Source organism: Aedes aegypti, chromosome 2, assembly GCF_002204515.2.
Source record: "Aedes aegypti strain LVP_AGWG chromosome 2, AaegL5.0 Primary Assembly, whole genome shotgun sequence".
NCBI classification, from domain to species: domain Eukaryota; kingdom Metazoa; phylum Arthropoda; class Insecta; order Diptera; family Culicidae; genus Aedes; species Aedes aegypti.
In genome coordinates this window covers 351,460,348-351,476,476 of record NC_035108.1, presented here as the reverse complement: position 1 = coordinate 351,476,476, position 16,129 = coordinate 351,460,348, and the positions used below count along the sequence as shown (strand labels likewise).

Sequence of the window (16,129 nt, the reverse complement as noted above, 5' to 3'; positions counted from 1 at the left end):
TTTGTTAGGTCTACTTTATAATCAAAAGAGTAATTATTCATCAATCAACTACAAACACTCGTTAAAAATATTGTTCAGTTAAAGTATTGGACCTTGATGATTTAACGCCTCTTTTTCCCATATAAAAATAGCTCAATTATTTTCTTACAAAAATGCATTCTAAATGTTGTTGTACTGGTTCGAATGCTTTAAATACATGAATAACAATACTTAACAAGTGTGACTAATAAAAAATATCAACATATTGTTGGAAAAAACTAAATTAGCAGTGAGTGTTGCAAGTCACCCCGCACAAGGACATTTAAAAAAAATTCACCTTTTTGATGACTTTTGATATGACAAAATAATTCGATTCAATTTTCTATCATCTCATTCTGTAGGCGAGCCGGCCATTCAAAGTTCTACAAGGAATTTAGATTTTTAGATTACGTTTAGATCATGGTTTTGGAAGATTGAAGTTGAAAAGTGTTGCAAGTCACCCCGTTTGACGGTATTCAAATATTTTTGTTAGCATACTGGCCCACATATCAAGTTTCTAGAAGTGGCCGGAGGAACTCGGGTATACTCATGTAGCCGGACTTATTGTGGTAGGTTGTCGGCTATAAAAAAGCGATTTCTTTTGACATGCCAAGTTATCTTTATTTATTTCCAATGGCAATCGTAATAATTTGCATAAACCATTAATATTTGATATTCAACATTATAAATTAATAGTTTTGCACCGTTTAGAGTGTACCAGATACGGCCAATCGGACTGAATGCCTTTAAGAACCCGCTCTAGATTTGATACATATTGAACTGTGTAAAATCTCTAAAAGTATAGATCGAACATAATAGTTCATTAAAATGCGTTCCCATAAGCTTGACACAGATATGAAGATACAAATTGTGCACTTTATCATACATTTGTGGCATCCCGGGGACCCGAAACCGGTCATTTGTATGATCAATCAAATGCAGTTGACATAATTATTCAATTTAATCGATTATCAGAAGGTTTACGCTGATGCGTTTTTCTTAAAACTCCACATTATAACCGATTCTGGAAACTATCTGTGTCTTGAAATTTGGCACAGAGGGTTCTGTCACCCGACCTGACCCAGTGATCCACCGTAATAACTCCGGCCACAGGAACATTGCCGAAATCCTTTGCCCACTTTCAGAAACTAGATATGTGTACGAGTATACTGACAAAAAATTGTAATCCGTTAAGTATTCGCTGAGCGGTGAGAGTTTTAGTAATTTTTCTTTCACTCAGGCCTATACGGGTTAATGGTAGCTAGCCTGCTTCCTGGATCGATAGTTCGAGAGTTTGATTCCCGGTCGGACCATTTCGATCGAATTTTTCTTTTTGATTTTGTTCAATGGTTTTACAGATAGTTCGATAGATAGATTTTTTTTCACCGAACCTTCAGCTGTTGAGATCACGATGAAATTTCACCCTAATTCGTATATTTTTTAAGTGTGAAAAGCTTTCAAATCGGGTCAGATTTTCCAATTATGTTGATGTAATTGATCAGTTCGAGCAACAACGCGATTGATTCATGGGTCTTCATCATATTTACGGCGTGAACCAGCGAACTAGATGGTCTGTCGTTTCCCTGATGTAACAAAAATGCTTTCAAACTCATCTTGCTGCTGTCGATGACGGTTCTACGTGGTTCTACTTAGATTTTTTTTCGACCGCATTTTCGGATTCAGCACACGATTTCACATGGAAAATGATGATCAGCTCATCGAATTCTAAAAACGTTGTAAACTAGTATAAGCAATGATTGATAGAACAAGATGTTTGGCCATTTTCGACTAAATACATAGTGCCAAAAAAGCCTAGATTGGTGAAGCCCGAAAGAATTGCCAATCAAAAACGAAAGGTGAATATGACTCAAAATGAGTCAATCGACAAAAAAAGGTATTCGGGGGATTATCATTCGGTGAATTAACATTTGTTGAAACGAAATTATGAGAACTGACGCTCGGGGAAAAGTAGCACGAATTGTAGCACAATCAATCGTATTGAAATTAACTTCTTTCCAAAATTAGTTTGGAGACGAATCACTGTGCAGTTTACGGCACTTTCCAACTAGCAAACTGTCAATTCATAACGGTTTCTTGCGTAACCGAACTACGCACGCTACAACACCCCTCGCAACTCATCAATGAACACTGCGCTCGTGTCGCGTCAATGCAGTGTTCATTTCATTGAAGTTTCCCCATCAGCGACGCGCCTCACGTAAACAAACGCCGTTCATTTGCTGCTTCGCGTGACTTCGTTCGCGGTTCGGTTGTGCAAAGCTGCTTGCTGCTGCTGCAAGCAAGCGTCCATCGTTCGGGGCCATTCATTCGCCAGTCTTCGGAAAGAGCTTGCTTGCGTCGGTCGCTTCTCTCAAACGGAACGGGAAAACGTCACAACAATCCTCTTGTGTTTGGGTGTTGCAAGAGAAAAAAAAAAATAAAAGGCATAAAAAGCAGAGCGCAGAGTGAAAAGAAAGCCAAAATTTTGTGCGGAAAAAGTGAAACTGAAGCAGGGCGGCGTTTTATTTGCGGAAAAGTCGGTGTGTTTTTTGGAAGCGGTTTCCGTCGGTGACCCGTGACCAGAGTTTTCAGTGATGCGTTTCGGTGGCCACTGGAAGAAAGAGTGACTAGTTTTTTTTTCTGTTCGGGGAGAACCAGCTCTTAGTGGGCCCCGTTTGGTGATCAATCTTGTTTGTGTGCGGTGTGGAGAAAATCAATTCGGAGTGGCCGTACAGTTTTTTCGGATTACCAACGTCGTAGAACCCATCCGTCTATCTTCATCGATTGAAGGTTGTTGGAAGTGGATTTTCCAAAGGAATCGAAGACCGTGTACTTTTCGGAGGCTAATTTTGGCCGTCATTCAGAAGCGAGAAGAAAAAGTTAGTGAAGTTTTCTGGGAAGGGGCACAGTGGTCCAGAAGGAAGATTTTGATGGGGTAAAATGTCGATTTCACAAAATGAAAAATAATTATTTCAAACTATCTATGGACTAATGCACGAGTTCACTTCTTGACTTTTGAGCGGTGCCTTGTTATTTATGTGATCATGACCATGACCAAAATGTCCTAAATGATGATGGGCTCCTAACATCTTTCTTTCGATGTTTTTCTTGGTTTGTGAGATGCCTGACAATATTCTCTGAGATTACTGAGAAAATTTGTGGAAGTATTTTTAACAGATGCCTTTTGAGACTCCTGACGATATTCTTGGTGGATTTCTGGTAGTTATACCTATTTTTGTTTCCATTAAAATATTGAGCAAAACTCGTAGGGAAACCTTCTTATGTTTCTGGTTCTCCTAATTCCTTAATCCTAATTCCAAAATAGTAGAATTTGACGGCTGCGGAACAAAAAAAAAAGAAAAGTACCGTTTTGATTCATATTACGGACAGCTTCAAATTCCGGACACTGTACTTTGTATGGGAAACATTTCACACGAAATGTTTCAATTTTTGCTGTTTCAAAGTTCTCACTTTCAAGGCTCGTTTTAGTCAACATTTTCTATGTATATCTATGAAAGTTTATAATGCACAACTGCATTAGACGCCACTTTATTGGTTTGCCAATTTCAAATAATGATTTGACTTCTCTATTTATGATTTTCATGGGCTGTCCAGAATTCGAATCAAAGTGTCCGGAAAATGAGGCAAAAGTAAAGAAGCGTCCGGAAAAAAAATGAAAAGTCCACACATTTCTATTTATTTAAAATTATTCTTGTAGCAGAATCCAAATCTTCACCCACCATTCGAAAGTTAAGTTTTGAAGGCTCGATAACGCGAAGGAATAATACAGAATGGTTTATTTTATATGCTTTCTGATGAGTTAAACGTCACTGATGCCTTAAGTGTCCGTCATATGAATCAAAACGGTATTCGGGTTAGATCTCTCGAGTGTAAAAAGGATGGTGAATCGATTGGTAGCGGTCTCATTGACCAGAGTCATTGCTTTGGAAAGTTAAAGCCTCTAAATCAACCTGAATTCCATGCGGTATGCGATTTTTGGATTATTTAAGAGGATATCACACCACAGAGATTTTTATCAGCAATTCTCACAGTGATTAATCAACAAATTCGTCAAGTTTTTTTTTTCGAGGGATACTTAAATGGATTCCCTCAGAACTTGCTTAAGGAAATCCTTTACTGCCGTTCTACTCATATTTGTTCCACGGTCCATAAGGTTTAGGAAACATGGGACAAGTAGGCGTAGAAGGGCAGTTCAGTATTTGAACAATGACACCTACTGTAATTTCTACAGGTATTTTCCCACAATTTTGTTCAGAACTTTTATAGTGATTATTCCACCGATTTTTTTCAAATATATTTTTTCATGAGATCTCCCAAAGATTCCTACGGGAATCATTCCAGGAAGCACAATAATATGTTTTTGCAGGGAGTTTGAATAAATTCGTTTAGCTTTTCCAGGAATTGTTAAAAAAATCAGGAATTGCTCCAAAAATCTTCCAGGAAAATATTGAGTAATTACTCCAGTCGATCTTTCTGGAAATCCTACTGAAAGTCCTCTAGGATTTCTCGGTTCTCCTAAGTGTTTCCTCTACTGGTTTTTGTAAAGAATTTTCCAATATTTCATACAGCTGTTAATTCTTCAGTCTCTTCCAAATTTGTCGAGTTAATAACGCAATTTAATTAACCATAGATCCTTTAAAATTTGAATTTGGTTTGTCGCTACAAAATGCTACAAGAATTTTCCAGTAATTCTTCTGATTTTTCATACGCAACTTTATTTTGGGATAAATTTGATCAGAGATTCCAAGAAAAATAGATTTACTTTGGAATTGTTTCCTATTACAAGACTTACAGGTGGGTTTCGATATTTTTTTCATGGTACTGCATTCATCAGTTTTTTCAACATGGTTGTCATCAGAAAGTACTTCAAAATTTGCTATACATAGAAGTAATTCCTGGCTTTTTTTAGGAATTTCTATAATAATTTTCCGGTGAAACTCCTGGAAGAGTTCCTTTTTTGATTCCATGTGGACTTGCTTGGGAATCCGTGAAGTATCCTTAGAGAAATTCTTAGTCAAAAATCTTAAAGAAATCTGTTACGAAAACTTTTGATGAAACAAATCCAGTGCATTGTTTGTAATTATTCCAATAGATATGTTTAGACAATTTACTCGTTGATTTCTGACATATCTTTCAGAACGAAAATCTGGGAAAAATCACCGGAGCATCTTTGTGTGCCTTTCTTGAGAAACCACAAAAAAAATCCGTGGAATAATTTCTGGTGGTACATTTCACAATAATTTGAGTTTCATGAAGAATTCATGAAGATTTACTTATCAATAATCTTGGAAGAATTCCTACAGCTCCTGTTTGCTCTCCTTTCCAAGCATCACTATTTACTCAATTTAGGGTGGCTGGATCCTTCTCCATTTGATAAATTCAAAAGCACTTCAAGTTTTTGAGGTATTGGCTGTTTGTAGTGCATTATATGTCAATTTCAGCCAACTTGCATGCAAGTCTACTAGCATGTATTACGATTTATTTACTTAATTTACCACATAATTCATTTTTAATGTTGTAGAACTTATCAACATTAAAAATAAATAACAGTGTGTTTTTAGCTGAGCGGTTAGAGCCTGCGACTACAAAGCACAGCCATGCTGAAGATGTCTGGGTTTGAATCCCAGTCGGTCCAGGATTTTTCCGTAATGGAATTTTCCTTGACTTCCCTGGGCATAGAGTATCACCGTACCTGCCACACGATATACGAATGCGAAAATGGCAACTTTGGCAAAGACAGCTCTCAGTTAATAACTGTGGAAGTGCTCATACGAACACTAAGCTGAGAAGCAGGTTCTGTTCCAGTGAGGACGTGATACCAAGAAGAAGAAGAAGAACTTATCAAACAGTTTCTGTTCTCCAGCATTCTCTCAGGGATTATTTCAGAACTTTGTTAATACGATTTCTCAAGGGATACTCAAAGGGATTCCTCCCTCATTTACTCAAGGAAAACCTTTAGCAGTTTAAAGCTGATACCTCCTGTATTTTCTGCAGGTATTTTCCCACAGATTTTCCCCGGAAATTCCAACGTTTTCAAATGTTACTTCAGGATATCTTCCAAAGTTTAGAAATCAGAAATCATTCCACAAAGCATCAAAAGGTTTATTACAGGAAGTTGAAAAAATGGTTTAGTTTTAACATCAAAGTATCAGATTCTTGAACCGATTTCCACAGGGATTGCTTTAAAAAATCCTCTTCAGATTTGGCCAGGAATTGCTCCAGAAATTCTTCCAGGTATTACTCCAGGAAATCGGTTTGGTACTTTCAGTTTTTTTCCACGGTTTCCTTAAGTAATTACACCAGAAGATCTTCCAGAGATTCCTACAGAAACTCCTCCATAATTTCCAAAAAAGCCGTTTATGGATTTCTCAAGAAGTTCCCCAAGCATTTCCTCCACAAGTTTTTTGAATTCTTTCAATTAGGATTCCCACTATAGAAAATGCTACAGTATTTTTTAAATAATTATGATTATTCAAACGCAATTCCGAGGTTCACTGGACAAATGCTTTGGTTTAAAATGGTTACAATAATAATTCCGGAAATCTATTTGAGATATTCTACTAGACTTCCTTAATGGTCCAGATTGATCCTTTCATGCAGGAATTCATCAGTTATTTCATCATGATTTTCAACAGAGAGTATTTTAGGATTTCCTTTAGAAACCTCCTGGCTTTTGTCAGGAATTCCTACAAAAATTTCTTTGTAAATTTCCTAGAAGAATTCCCTGAAAGAATTCCTCGATCAATTCCTGAGGTCTTACCGTAACATTGCGCAGCGCCAAATATGCCGCATTTGGCTGAAGAAGGTAATCATCATATTGCAATATTTTCTTGATTTGAGTTTTTCATACTTGCTTTCGCCGTTAATATGTTTTTTCCATGAAATAGAGAAAGGTGGGCAAAGTATGATGCATACACGGTACTTGGGAAATTTTATTAACAATCACCGGCAGACTTTAAGAAACAATCTCTGGATAAATCCCTGGAGAATCCGTAGATATATTCTTGGTCGAAAAAGATAAATCCAGGAATTCCGAACAGCTTCAATTTCTGAACACTCAACTTTGTATGGGTCACTTTCCACACGAAATGTTTCAAAAGTTCTCACAATCAAAGATCGTTTTAATAAGCATTTTCTATAGATATCTATGAAAATTGAAAATAATTCATTGCAGTAGATGTATCTTTAATGGTTTGGTGATTCTTATTTTTTCCTTGAGCTGACGGAAATTCGAATCGAAGGGTCAGGAACATGAAGGAAAAGTTAGGAAGCGTCCGTAATAAGAATCTTGAAAAGTCCATTTATTTATGTTGTGGAATCACCAATCTTCACCTACTTTCTGAAAGTTTAAGGTGTTCAACACTTGGCAATAGCTGCACACGTGGCGTAGACAGTGGCCACGGAAAACCGGGGAACTCGGGGCACTCGGACGGCACTGAAATGAAGCGCGTGGACTGGAATAATACGACCGTAACGTGCGGTGGTGTATGCTTTTTGATGATAACTTAAGTGTCCGTAATATGAATCAAAACGATAATTCTGGCGAATATCTTAAGATAAATTACTCATCAGTTTCTCAAAAATGTCTCGAAGAAAAAAGCATAAATTTCTGGAGGTCTTAAAACCATTCTTGTCTATATAATGTCAGTTGTATGTAAACAATCAAGATGTAGAGTGCTATGCTCGTTTTCAGCTGGGAGTAAAAGCGTATCTCCAGGACAGTACAACATCGTAAAAATAAAAAAGGGCTATAATTCAAGTAAGCTTTTCCATCAAAAAATGCTACAGTAATTTTCAGGTAGTTTTTTTGATTACTCATACGCAAATTTTTCCTAGGTTTTTGCCCAAAGTTCATCAAGGATTTCAAGGAAACTATAATTGTTCCAATAATCTTTCCGGAAATCTATTTGAAAAAATCTACAAGACTTCTTCAAGGGTCCAGATGTTCCTCTCATGTGGGAGTTCATAAGTTATTTCTGCAAACGTTCAATCCAAGATTTTTTTATAGATTATTTGGTCGGTGTTCAGACAGACCGGACTAGATGATATATCGGCCTTGCAAAGATTAGTCAAGGACTCCGTCAATTCTGATTTTTTCGATGCTATTTTGATACAAATGTTTCACCGAACACAAAAGTTCCAATATGACAGCAAATAATGCCAATATTTTGTCATTCCGAACGCTTTGGGTACGTTTTCCTGAAATCATTTGAAAAGCACTTGGTTCAGTCTGTCTGAATACCGACCATTTTATCCTTCAGAAATACATTTCAATTTTTTCCAGGAATTCCTGCGGTAATTTAAATGACAAGTCCCTAGGAAATTATTTGAATAATTCCTTACTTGCTAGAAACATGTCTTAACTAATCTCTAGAATAATTACAGAAGGAATCTTTGGAGGAATTCCTGAAGTATCCTTAAGTAAGTAAGAAATTGATGGTCGAAAATTTTGATAGAATCTCCCCCCTCCCTAATAATAGGATTCCGGTACCAATGGTTGTAATATACAGTAGATTGGACTATGGAATAAAACGTATATTTCTCAATAAAAGCGACATGCGCTTTTTTGGTGGATAGATCACCTCTACTTTAGTCGATTTTCCAAATTTCAGCTTTTTATTTTATCAAAAAATCATCATATATATAAAATCCCAGAGTTGTCTGTCTGTCAGTAACGCTTTGAAAAGTTTAAGCGAAATGTTTCATTGAGTACTACAACATAAATTTTGAAGCACCACTTCAGCAGCAGAGTATTCGTAGTCGAGAATTTACTATTTCATTCTTGTCCGAATTGTAAAATGTTCTGGAACATTTGAAATGTTTTACAGCAAAATAAACACTGCAACAGTATTAAAGGCTGTCATAATTTGAGATTAGAACCTTACAACAGCAAAGAGATAACATGCCTAAACAGTATGGTTAGAGCACAGACAAACAGACGTAAGACTCGAATTATTTTCATCGTACAGCATAATAGCGCTCAATACTATTAATTAGTAGTTGGCCGACGGGTCACTCGTGGCGCTCGTTTCGCTTTCGTTCGAGTTTGACGTTTGCGCACTACCGCCACCTAGTTCACGGTTGGCCAAACACAGTGATTTTAGCATTGGGCGTTAATGTTCGTGAAACTAGTTTTGAATTGATAATTGTTCTAGCTGTTACGTCTGTTTGTCTGTGGTTAGAGCCTAAATGTATGCTTTTTTTTGAATGGCCGTAAGGTACACCGGGCCAATTGAAACGGGTATTGCAAGCTGAAATGCAATGTTTAGCTTCCAAATTCTGTTGGAACGTGGCTAGCCACGTTGGGTAAGCGAGTATAAATACAAAAATGAAGAAATGTCCCAGAGATGATGTTTATGCTTCTTTCGAAAGATTTTAGTTGCTGCTACGAGGGAAAAATGTTGAACCGTGTTGTAAAAATCAACTATTTTGTCTGAAATTCCTTGTGTTCTTCCCGAACGTCTACTACTGGAGCACTAGTGTAACTACTCGAACACGTGTACCAATAGTTGCTCGAGCGATTTTATGCTCAAAAAATAATTTTATCACTTTTTTTATTTATTTTCCATATGATAGAGGTTGAATTCTTTCTGTTGACGCCAAAAGATCGCCATTAAGGCTTTTCGTTATTATGTTATGACATTTTATTGCTTAGGTAATCCGCTAATGGAACCGGCACCCTAGTTCCTGTTTGTTCTCGTTTTGTTCTTAGTTACTGTATGTCTTTTTTAGTTGAAGTTTGTTCTCTTTTAGTTTCCTTTTTTATTTAAAAATCTTCCTTCTGGACCACTGTGCACTGGGGAGCATAGCTTCCGTAGTTAATGTTCTTTTTCCCCATCGGATCCGACCAGACCTCGTTGCTTGTTGTTGCTACAGTAGTCGCCGGGACTCGGATATGGTGCGACGATGGCAAAGCAACGTGTCGTGGTCTAACGAAGAGTGTAATTTTAATTCTTTTTTCTATCTCTTACAGAAGCGAGAATAATCAACGCAGTGAAAAATTAGTCGTATAAACCTGAGAAATCAGCAGGAAAAGAGTGAAAATCAGAGAAACATAAGAAGCATAGAAAGAAAAATAAGCATCAACTGCAGAATAGTACGTAGAAGTGTTAGTACGCAATCATAGTGTTACGAGTTGAGAACTGAAACGAAAGGGGAGCGGAAGCGTGTGCCGCCAGGTGTGTTTGCGGTGGAGTAAACAAAAAAAAAGCAAGAAGCATCCAAAACATACCATTTGGGAAGTCGTCGAAGCGTATCTCGCATACTAGCGGAGACGATCAGTTAGTTTGAACCACGCGCCCCCTGAGAAGAGAGGTGCCCAGAAGAAGTGATATAGTGCAGAAGGGGACCTGAAGAAGAGCACCCGAAACATACATCTAGGTGTGTAGCTCCCCCCCAGTCGACGATAGAACCCAAAAGTTCGATTTTTTCGATTCTTTGTGGCTGGCATTTCCTGTTATTTTCCCCCTTGGTCAGAATCGAGTATTGCGTGCACTATACCTAGTGGAATCAATCGCGGTTCGACCTTATAGCACATGGATGTGGTGGAGTGAGAAGAATTTCAGAAAATAGAATAGTTTTAAGTGTGTTCCTCTGCCCGGTGAATCGCATTCGCGGTGGTTCCAAATCGACGCGACTGCAGAGGTTGAGAAAAATCGATAATCTTCCCGTTGTTCGGAGCGTTCGGTGCGGAATATCCAACGCCCAGAGTGACGAAGGTTGAATTGTTCATGTGAAAGTGACGCAATAGTGAAGTAAGAAATCTATCCCTAGAATTTGATTTAATCGTGTCTGGTTGAGTTCAAGAAGAAAACAAAGCAACAATGGCCTTGGAGGAGACCCAGAACGGGACGGTAGTCCAACAGAAGGAAGGTGCTCAGAAGCAGACGCCGCAGATGCAACCTTCCTCGTCCAGCGAGAAGCTGAATGCCTTGGCCAATGGGACCAACGAAAAAGCACGCAACAACAACAAACAGGTAGGCAACAGCAGAAGAGAGTGAAACATTCTTCGGATGTATTATTCTATCATTATCACCTATGTCTGTCTATCTATGTCTACCGGTGGGATGTGGATGGAGGGAAATTCACACGGTTCTTTGAGGCTCGTGATTCTGAGCTCAGAAGGTGAGGTTGGGTAATCGTGAAACATGAGTTGTGAAAAATTAGCAACGCTTGGGTTCAAATTGTGGTGGCGGCGTGTTTCATTAGCGTCGTTTCTTATCTCTGTAACAAATTTGATATCATGTTTGTTCTATAGACACTTATTCGAACAAGATTTTTACAAATTCTTAAGATGAGTATGAACTGTAAAGTAAAGTCACAACTTCAATTTTAACCACAACTAAAAACAAACGGACACATTTTTGGCGCTGAACACTTTTTGGTTTTCTAGTTTTGTTCTCTTTCATTCATCTTAACCTTATAAAAAGCTTACCTTAGGTTCTTAAGAAATAAGATCCTAAAAAGACGTTCATAGACTTGATGGGGATTCTGCAACGTTTTCTATGAAATTTATTCAGGAATGCTGATACCAATTGATGTAGTCTATTGGAAGCGATTCGGCCTTAATTTGCTCAAATTGTCATACACCGACGTAATCTTCCAATACATCGATAATATGATATCATAGATATCGCAGCCTTATTACTTGCAGGTACTCATTCGTCTCTGTTGTCTGTTACACCGAAATAGTCGCCCAGAATCTGGTCGTTGTAATGTAATGAGAAAAACAATATCGATTATCGGGCATGTTGCATTTCAGAAGTAATTTCATCAAAATATCAGAAGGTGCACCGAAGGTTCAGCGGAAGTGGTCTCAAAATCCAATCACCATCCGATTTTCTGGCCTAAATTGTCTATATAGGCAAATAGCATATTTTTATAACAAAGCTGAGAAAATTTCATGTAGTTTGAGCAGCCATATGACTATTTTTGAGTATCATGCATGTTTTTCAACATGTTCACCGGAAGTGACTAAAAAAATAGGTATTTATAATAGGGGGACGCCATTTGGCATAAAGTCATTTGGCATAAAGCCGTTTGGCATAACGGTAGTTTGGCATAATAGTCATTTGGTATAATGGACATTTGGCATAATCATTGAAAACTGAGTTACTATGTTTTTGGCGTTAGCATTGCTAACTTTGTCATATGGCATTTTCCCTTCTTTTGGTCATAGGCTGTTCTTTCTCATTACGTCGTTCAACCAGTGGTTTGCATTGTAACATCCAACATTTTCATTGACAATTTTGCCTTCTTTTCTACGTTGGCATTATAACTACTAACATTTTCATCGACGGTTTTCCCTTCTTTTAATCACCAGATCTTCTTTTAAGTAGCACTATTTAAATTTCTAATTTCTTTTTTTTATGCCAAACGTCCATTATACCAAATGACCATTATGCGAAATGACCATTATGTCAAACGACTTTATGCCAAACGGGGTAGCCCCAATTTCATGGCTAATTATTCAAGGATTTTCTACACTCTACAGTCTACAGGATATATTTTTTTTTGCTGTTTCTGGAAAAACTGTCTTCAAATTTCTTTAGAAATTCTCAAGTAAGTACTACGAGTTGACCAGAAACCTCTGCATTTTTTCGGAAATTTATTCAGAATTTATCGATTTTATTTGATTTTATCGATGGTTGATCGACGAAACAGTATTGGCAATTGATGCCAATCCGGCAGCGCCTTTTATAGTACAGCATGTTTTCCCCTTTTTCAGGAATTCATCGGAGCGGTACACAATGTTTCCATCAGAGGGTCAATAACATGAAAAAAGAAAAAAAAAACAAGTCATTTGTCAGATCTTTTTCTCAAATTGACAGGTTATCCCATTGATTTCTTCAGGAATGTTTTGAAGAATTTCTATAGAAAGTCCCTAAGCATTACTACAGCCCAGCATCCAAAAATATGTAATGAACGCTTAAATTGTGGAACATTTTTCAGTCGAAATTTAAATCACGAGTGTTGGTTAAATCTACACAATTTTGAGCGGACTTGTATTTAGCTTTTTACGAGAATCAATGATGCTTTTCCTTGATGAATTATTAGCAGAAGCAATGTTAGTATCTTTCAATTGGTTTGCTGATTCTTCGGCTGTGCAAATCTTGGTTAAAAAGGTTAGATTCGGCATTCTAAAATAAGTGTGCAGGAGCATCTTTCAGTAGTTATCGGTGAAACTCAGTAAAACTTCTTTAAGGGTTTTTGATGAAATCAAAGAAAAAAACGCAAAAAAAAATCGTTTTTTTTTTTAATTTAATGCTTTGATGATATATTTGGCTGCATTTCTGGTGAAGTTCATGTGGGAATGACCAATGGAATTCAAACAACATTTCTAAGGAACAATAAGAATACCTCATCGCATTAGAAAATTTCTGTAGACGTTTCGGATCCTTTTTTTGAAAAAAAAAATCTTTAAAGATTATGATTATGTTTAAAATTGTTCTTCGATGATCTCCGTTTTGGATAATATGTCAAAAATTCGAAACCAAAATAATTACCAAAAACTTTACGAATGCCATAAGAACAATCTGCTTGAATTCCTTCCACTTATGGACTCTTCGGAATGTCCATCAAAGAATTGCACTAGATTTGTATCTAGGAATCATGTAGAAAATTCCTAAAAATTGGGCAATGCAATTTATCATGAATCTTCACCAAACATTCGAGTTGTGATTTGTTCAAAAGTACAAAATGATTGCTCGCGATTAATGAATTTAAACATTTCTAATGGAATACTTGTTGAAAATCATTTGTTTAGTTAAATATGTTGTGTACACAGTTTGAAAATAATTAAATTAGCTTCAAAAGCATGTAAAAAGATCTGAAATTGGCTGAGTATTCATAAAGTTATGGTTAAACACAGATGATTTTTTTAGTTAAATGAGGAAAAATTTGGGGAAAACTGCTTTTAACTAAGACTAGTTTTGGTTTTAGTAAAATTTGATGTTGTACAAAATATTTTTAAATTTAATTTTTAAAGGAATGTTGCTTAAGAGTTCCAAAACTGGTTGGAAAAGTATGGAAAGTTATGGTGACTTCAACGAAGGTCATATTTTATACCTTGAAAATTCGCCTTCAAGACGCTTGCTTCACCTCTAAATATAATTATGTTTCAAAGTTTTATGAGGCTTCTCTTTTTATGTGATTGAAGTTCAGAAGAGCATACAAATTTAGCTCTTGAGAACTTTTGAAAAATAAGCCGCATCCTACTGTGTATGCATCCCAATCAGTTGAGTGATAGTTAAGAGCAGAACTATAAGGATTGAGCAGCATCATGAGATGTTTTGAAGAAAATACGAACCAGAGATTTCCTCAGGAGCCTTTACAGAAAGTCGTTCAAAGAATTGATGTGGATTCTTCATTTTTTTTTCCTGAATTTTCGTCTCCAACGGTCGAGCTCACATGATATCATGAAGATTGGGTAGCGGAACAGCTTGTACTTGTACTCATTGCCTCAAGAACCTGGTCGTGCTAATGTTATGAGAATGATAGCATCGAACATCAACATTTCTAAAGTTGGTTCACCGGAAGTGCCCTCCTTTTTTGCCGAAGTGTTAATATAGCCAAGAAGCATGCGCTAATAATACAGCTGAGATGATTTTATGAAATTTTAGTTTCTCATACGACTAGTTTTGGAATATCATGCATGTTTTTCGCTTGGTTCATCGGAAATGGCTTTTCAAAACTTCCAGATATTAATTTGAGACATTTTTCAAACATTTTTACTGTAGGGAATGCTTCTAAGTTTCCCCTAGGAATTTTTTCGAAGATTCCTCCGTTGTTGTCCTTAGGAAACTCCTTCGAAGCAGGGTGTCCATCAATCCGGGAAAACACGGGAAGTCCCACTTGAAAAATTTCCAGCCTTTTTCTTCGGAGATTCTTCTGAAAGTGCTCCTGAGAATTCTCAACTAATTTATCATTTTGATAGAATTTCATCTATCATGTTTGACATCATCCGGGATTTGTTCCAATATATTATGCTCTGCAGATATTTCTGCTGCAAATCCTTAATTGATTTTCTCATAATTTTGAATATTTGCTCAATTAGGTTCTATCAACAAATATCATCATCATCTTTTTACCCTTTCAAATATATCTTCACAAACCTCGGCAGATCTCTGCATGGATTTTTCCGAGAATTCTTCTGAAGTTTTCTTCAAAGGTTCCTTTATTATTTCCTACAGAAAAACGCAAGAACTTTTCTATCAATGACATTTGAAATTTCTGTAGGATTTTATTCATAGATTTTCCCATTCTGGTTATGTAAAATCTCTTAGGCATTTAGCCATAAATTTCCTGTTTGAATTGGCCTTTCAAAAATTTTATAATCAATTTCTGTGAAACTTTTCATTGTCATTATGCATTTTCAGAACAGATTTATATGGAAATCTTGTTGAAATTTCGTTGGGATTTCTCCTGCATTTCATTCCAAAATTCCTCCAGTATTTGTTTGTTTGATATTTTTGCTTTGGATGGATACTATGGCTTTAACTGCAATCCTTCTAGTAATATTCAGTAGCAATCTTCAGAGGCGTCGCGTGACCTAATGCCCTGGCCACGATCACAGGGTTTGACGATGCCAAAGTAGAAGGTGCATCATAATAATACTCGTCTGTGAAACATATCACCTTTTCAATACTTTGGCACACCTCTAACGGTTCATGACTTGTCATGAAACGGCTGCATTCAGGCGGAGGATCTGTTAATATGTTTAGGCATATTATCAGTTGCTCTTCGAACGGAGGGACCGCCAGGGCTCAGTAGTTACTTATAAACCAGTAGACTAGCCCTTAAACAAAAAAGTTGTAAAACTTAATGGGGCACCCCCTAGATATGAGCCTTAGGGTAAGAAAAACGCTCTCTCAAAATTTCAACTCAATTGGTTGCTCCACCAGCGCAATCGTTATGAAGATTGTATGGGATATTCGTCTCTAATATATTGAAAATTGACCCTATGTCACTGTTTCGTTCCGTATACTAATTGTTCGCGTTCAAAAAAGCCCAGAGTGACAAATACACTAGTTGATACCCTAATGAACATAATTACAGAAGGTTGTATCTGGATTTGATCTCATTTTCATTACTT

The 16,129-nt window shown here is 36.9% G+C and overlaps 1 protein-coding gene across 7 annotated transcripts in view; it reads left to right on the top strand.

The window, feature by feature from the left end:
* The first annotated feature begins 2,332 nt into the window (after nt 1-2,332).
* Nucleotides 2,333-16,129, top strand: part of LOC5578031 (ankyrin-2) — a 333,086-nt gene continuing 319,289 nt past the window's right edge. For all 7 annotated transcript variants that reach the window (XM_021846274.1, XM_021846273.1, XM_021846277.1 and 4 more), the window contains exons 1-2: nt 2,333-2,894; nt 10,010-11,012. In XM_021846274.1, the coding sequence (XP_021701966.1) occupies nt 10,860-11,012 (153 nt within the window). In that variant the 5' untranslated portion in view covers nt 2,333-2,894; nt 10,010-10,859. The remainder of the gene's footprint in view (nt 2,895-10,009; nt 11,013-16,129) is intronic.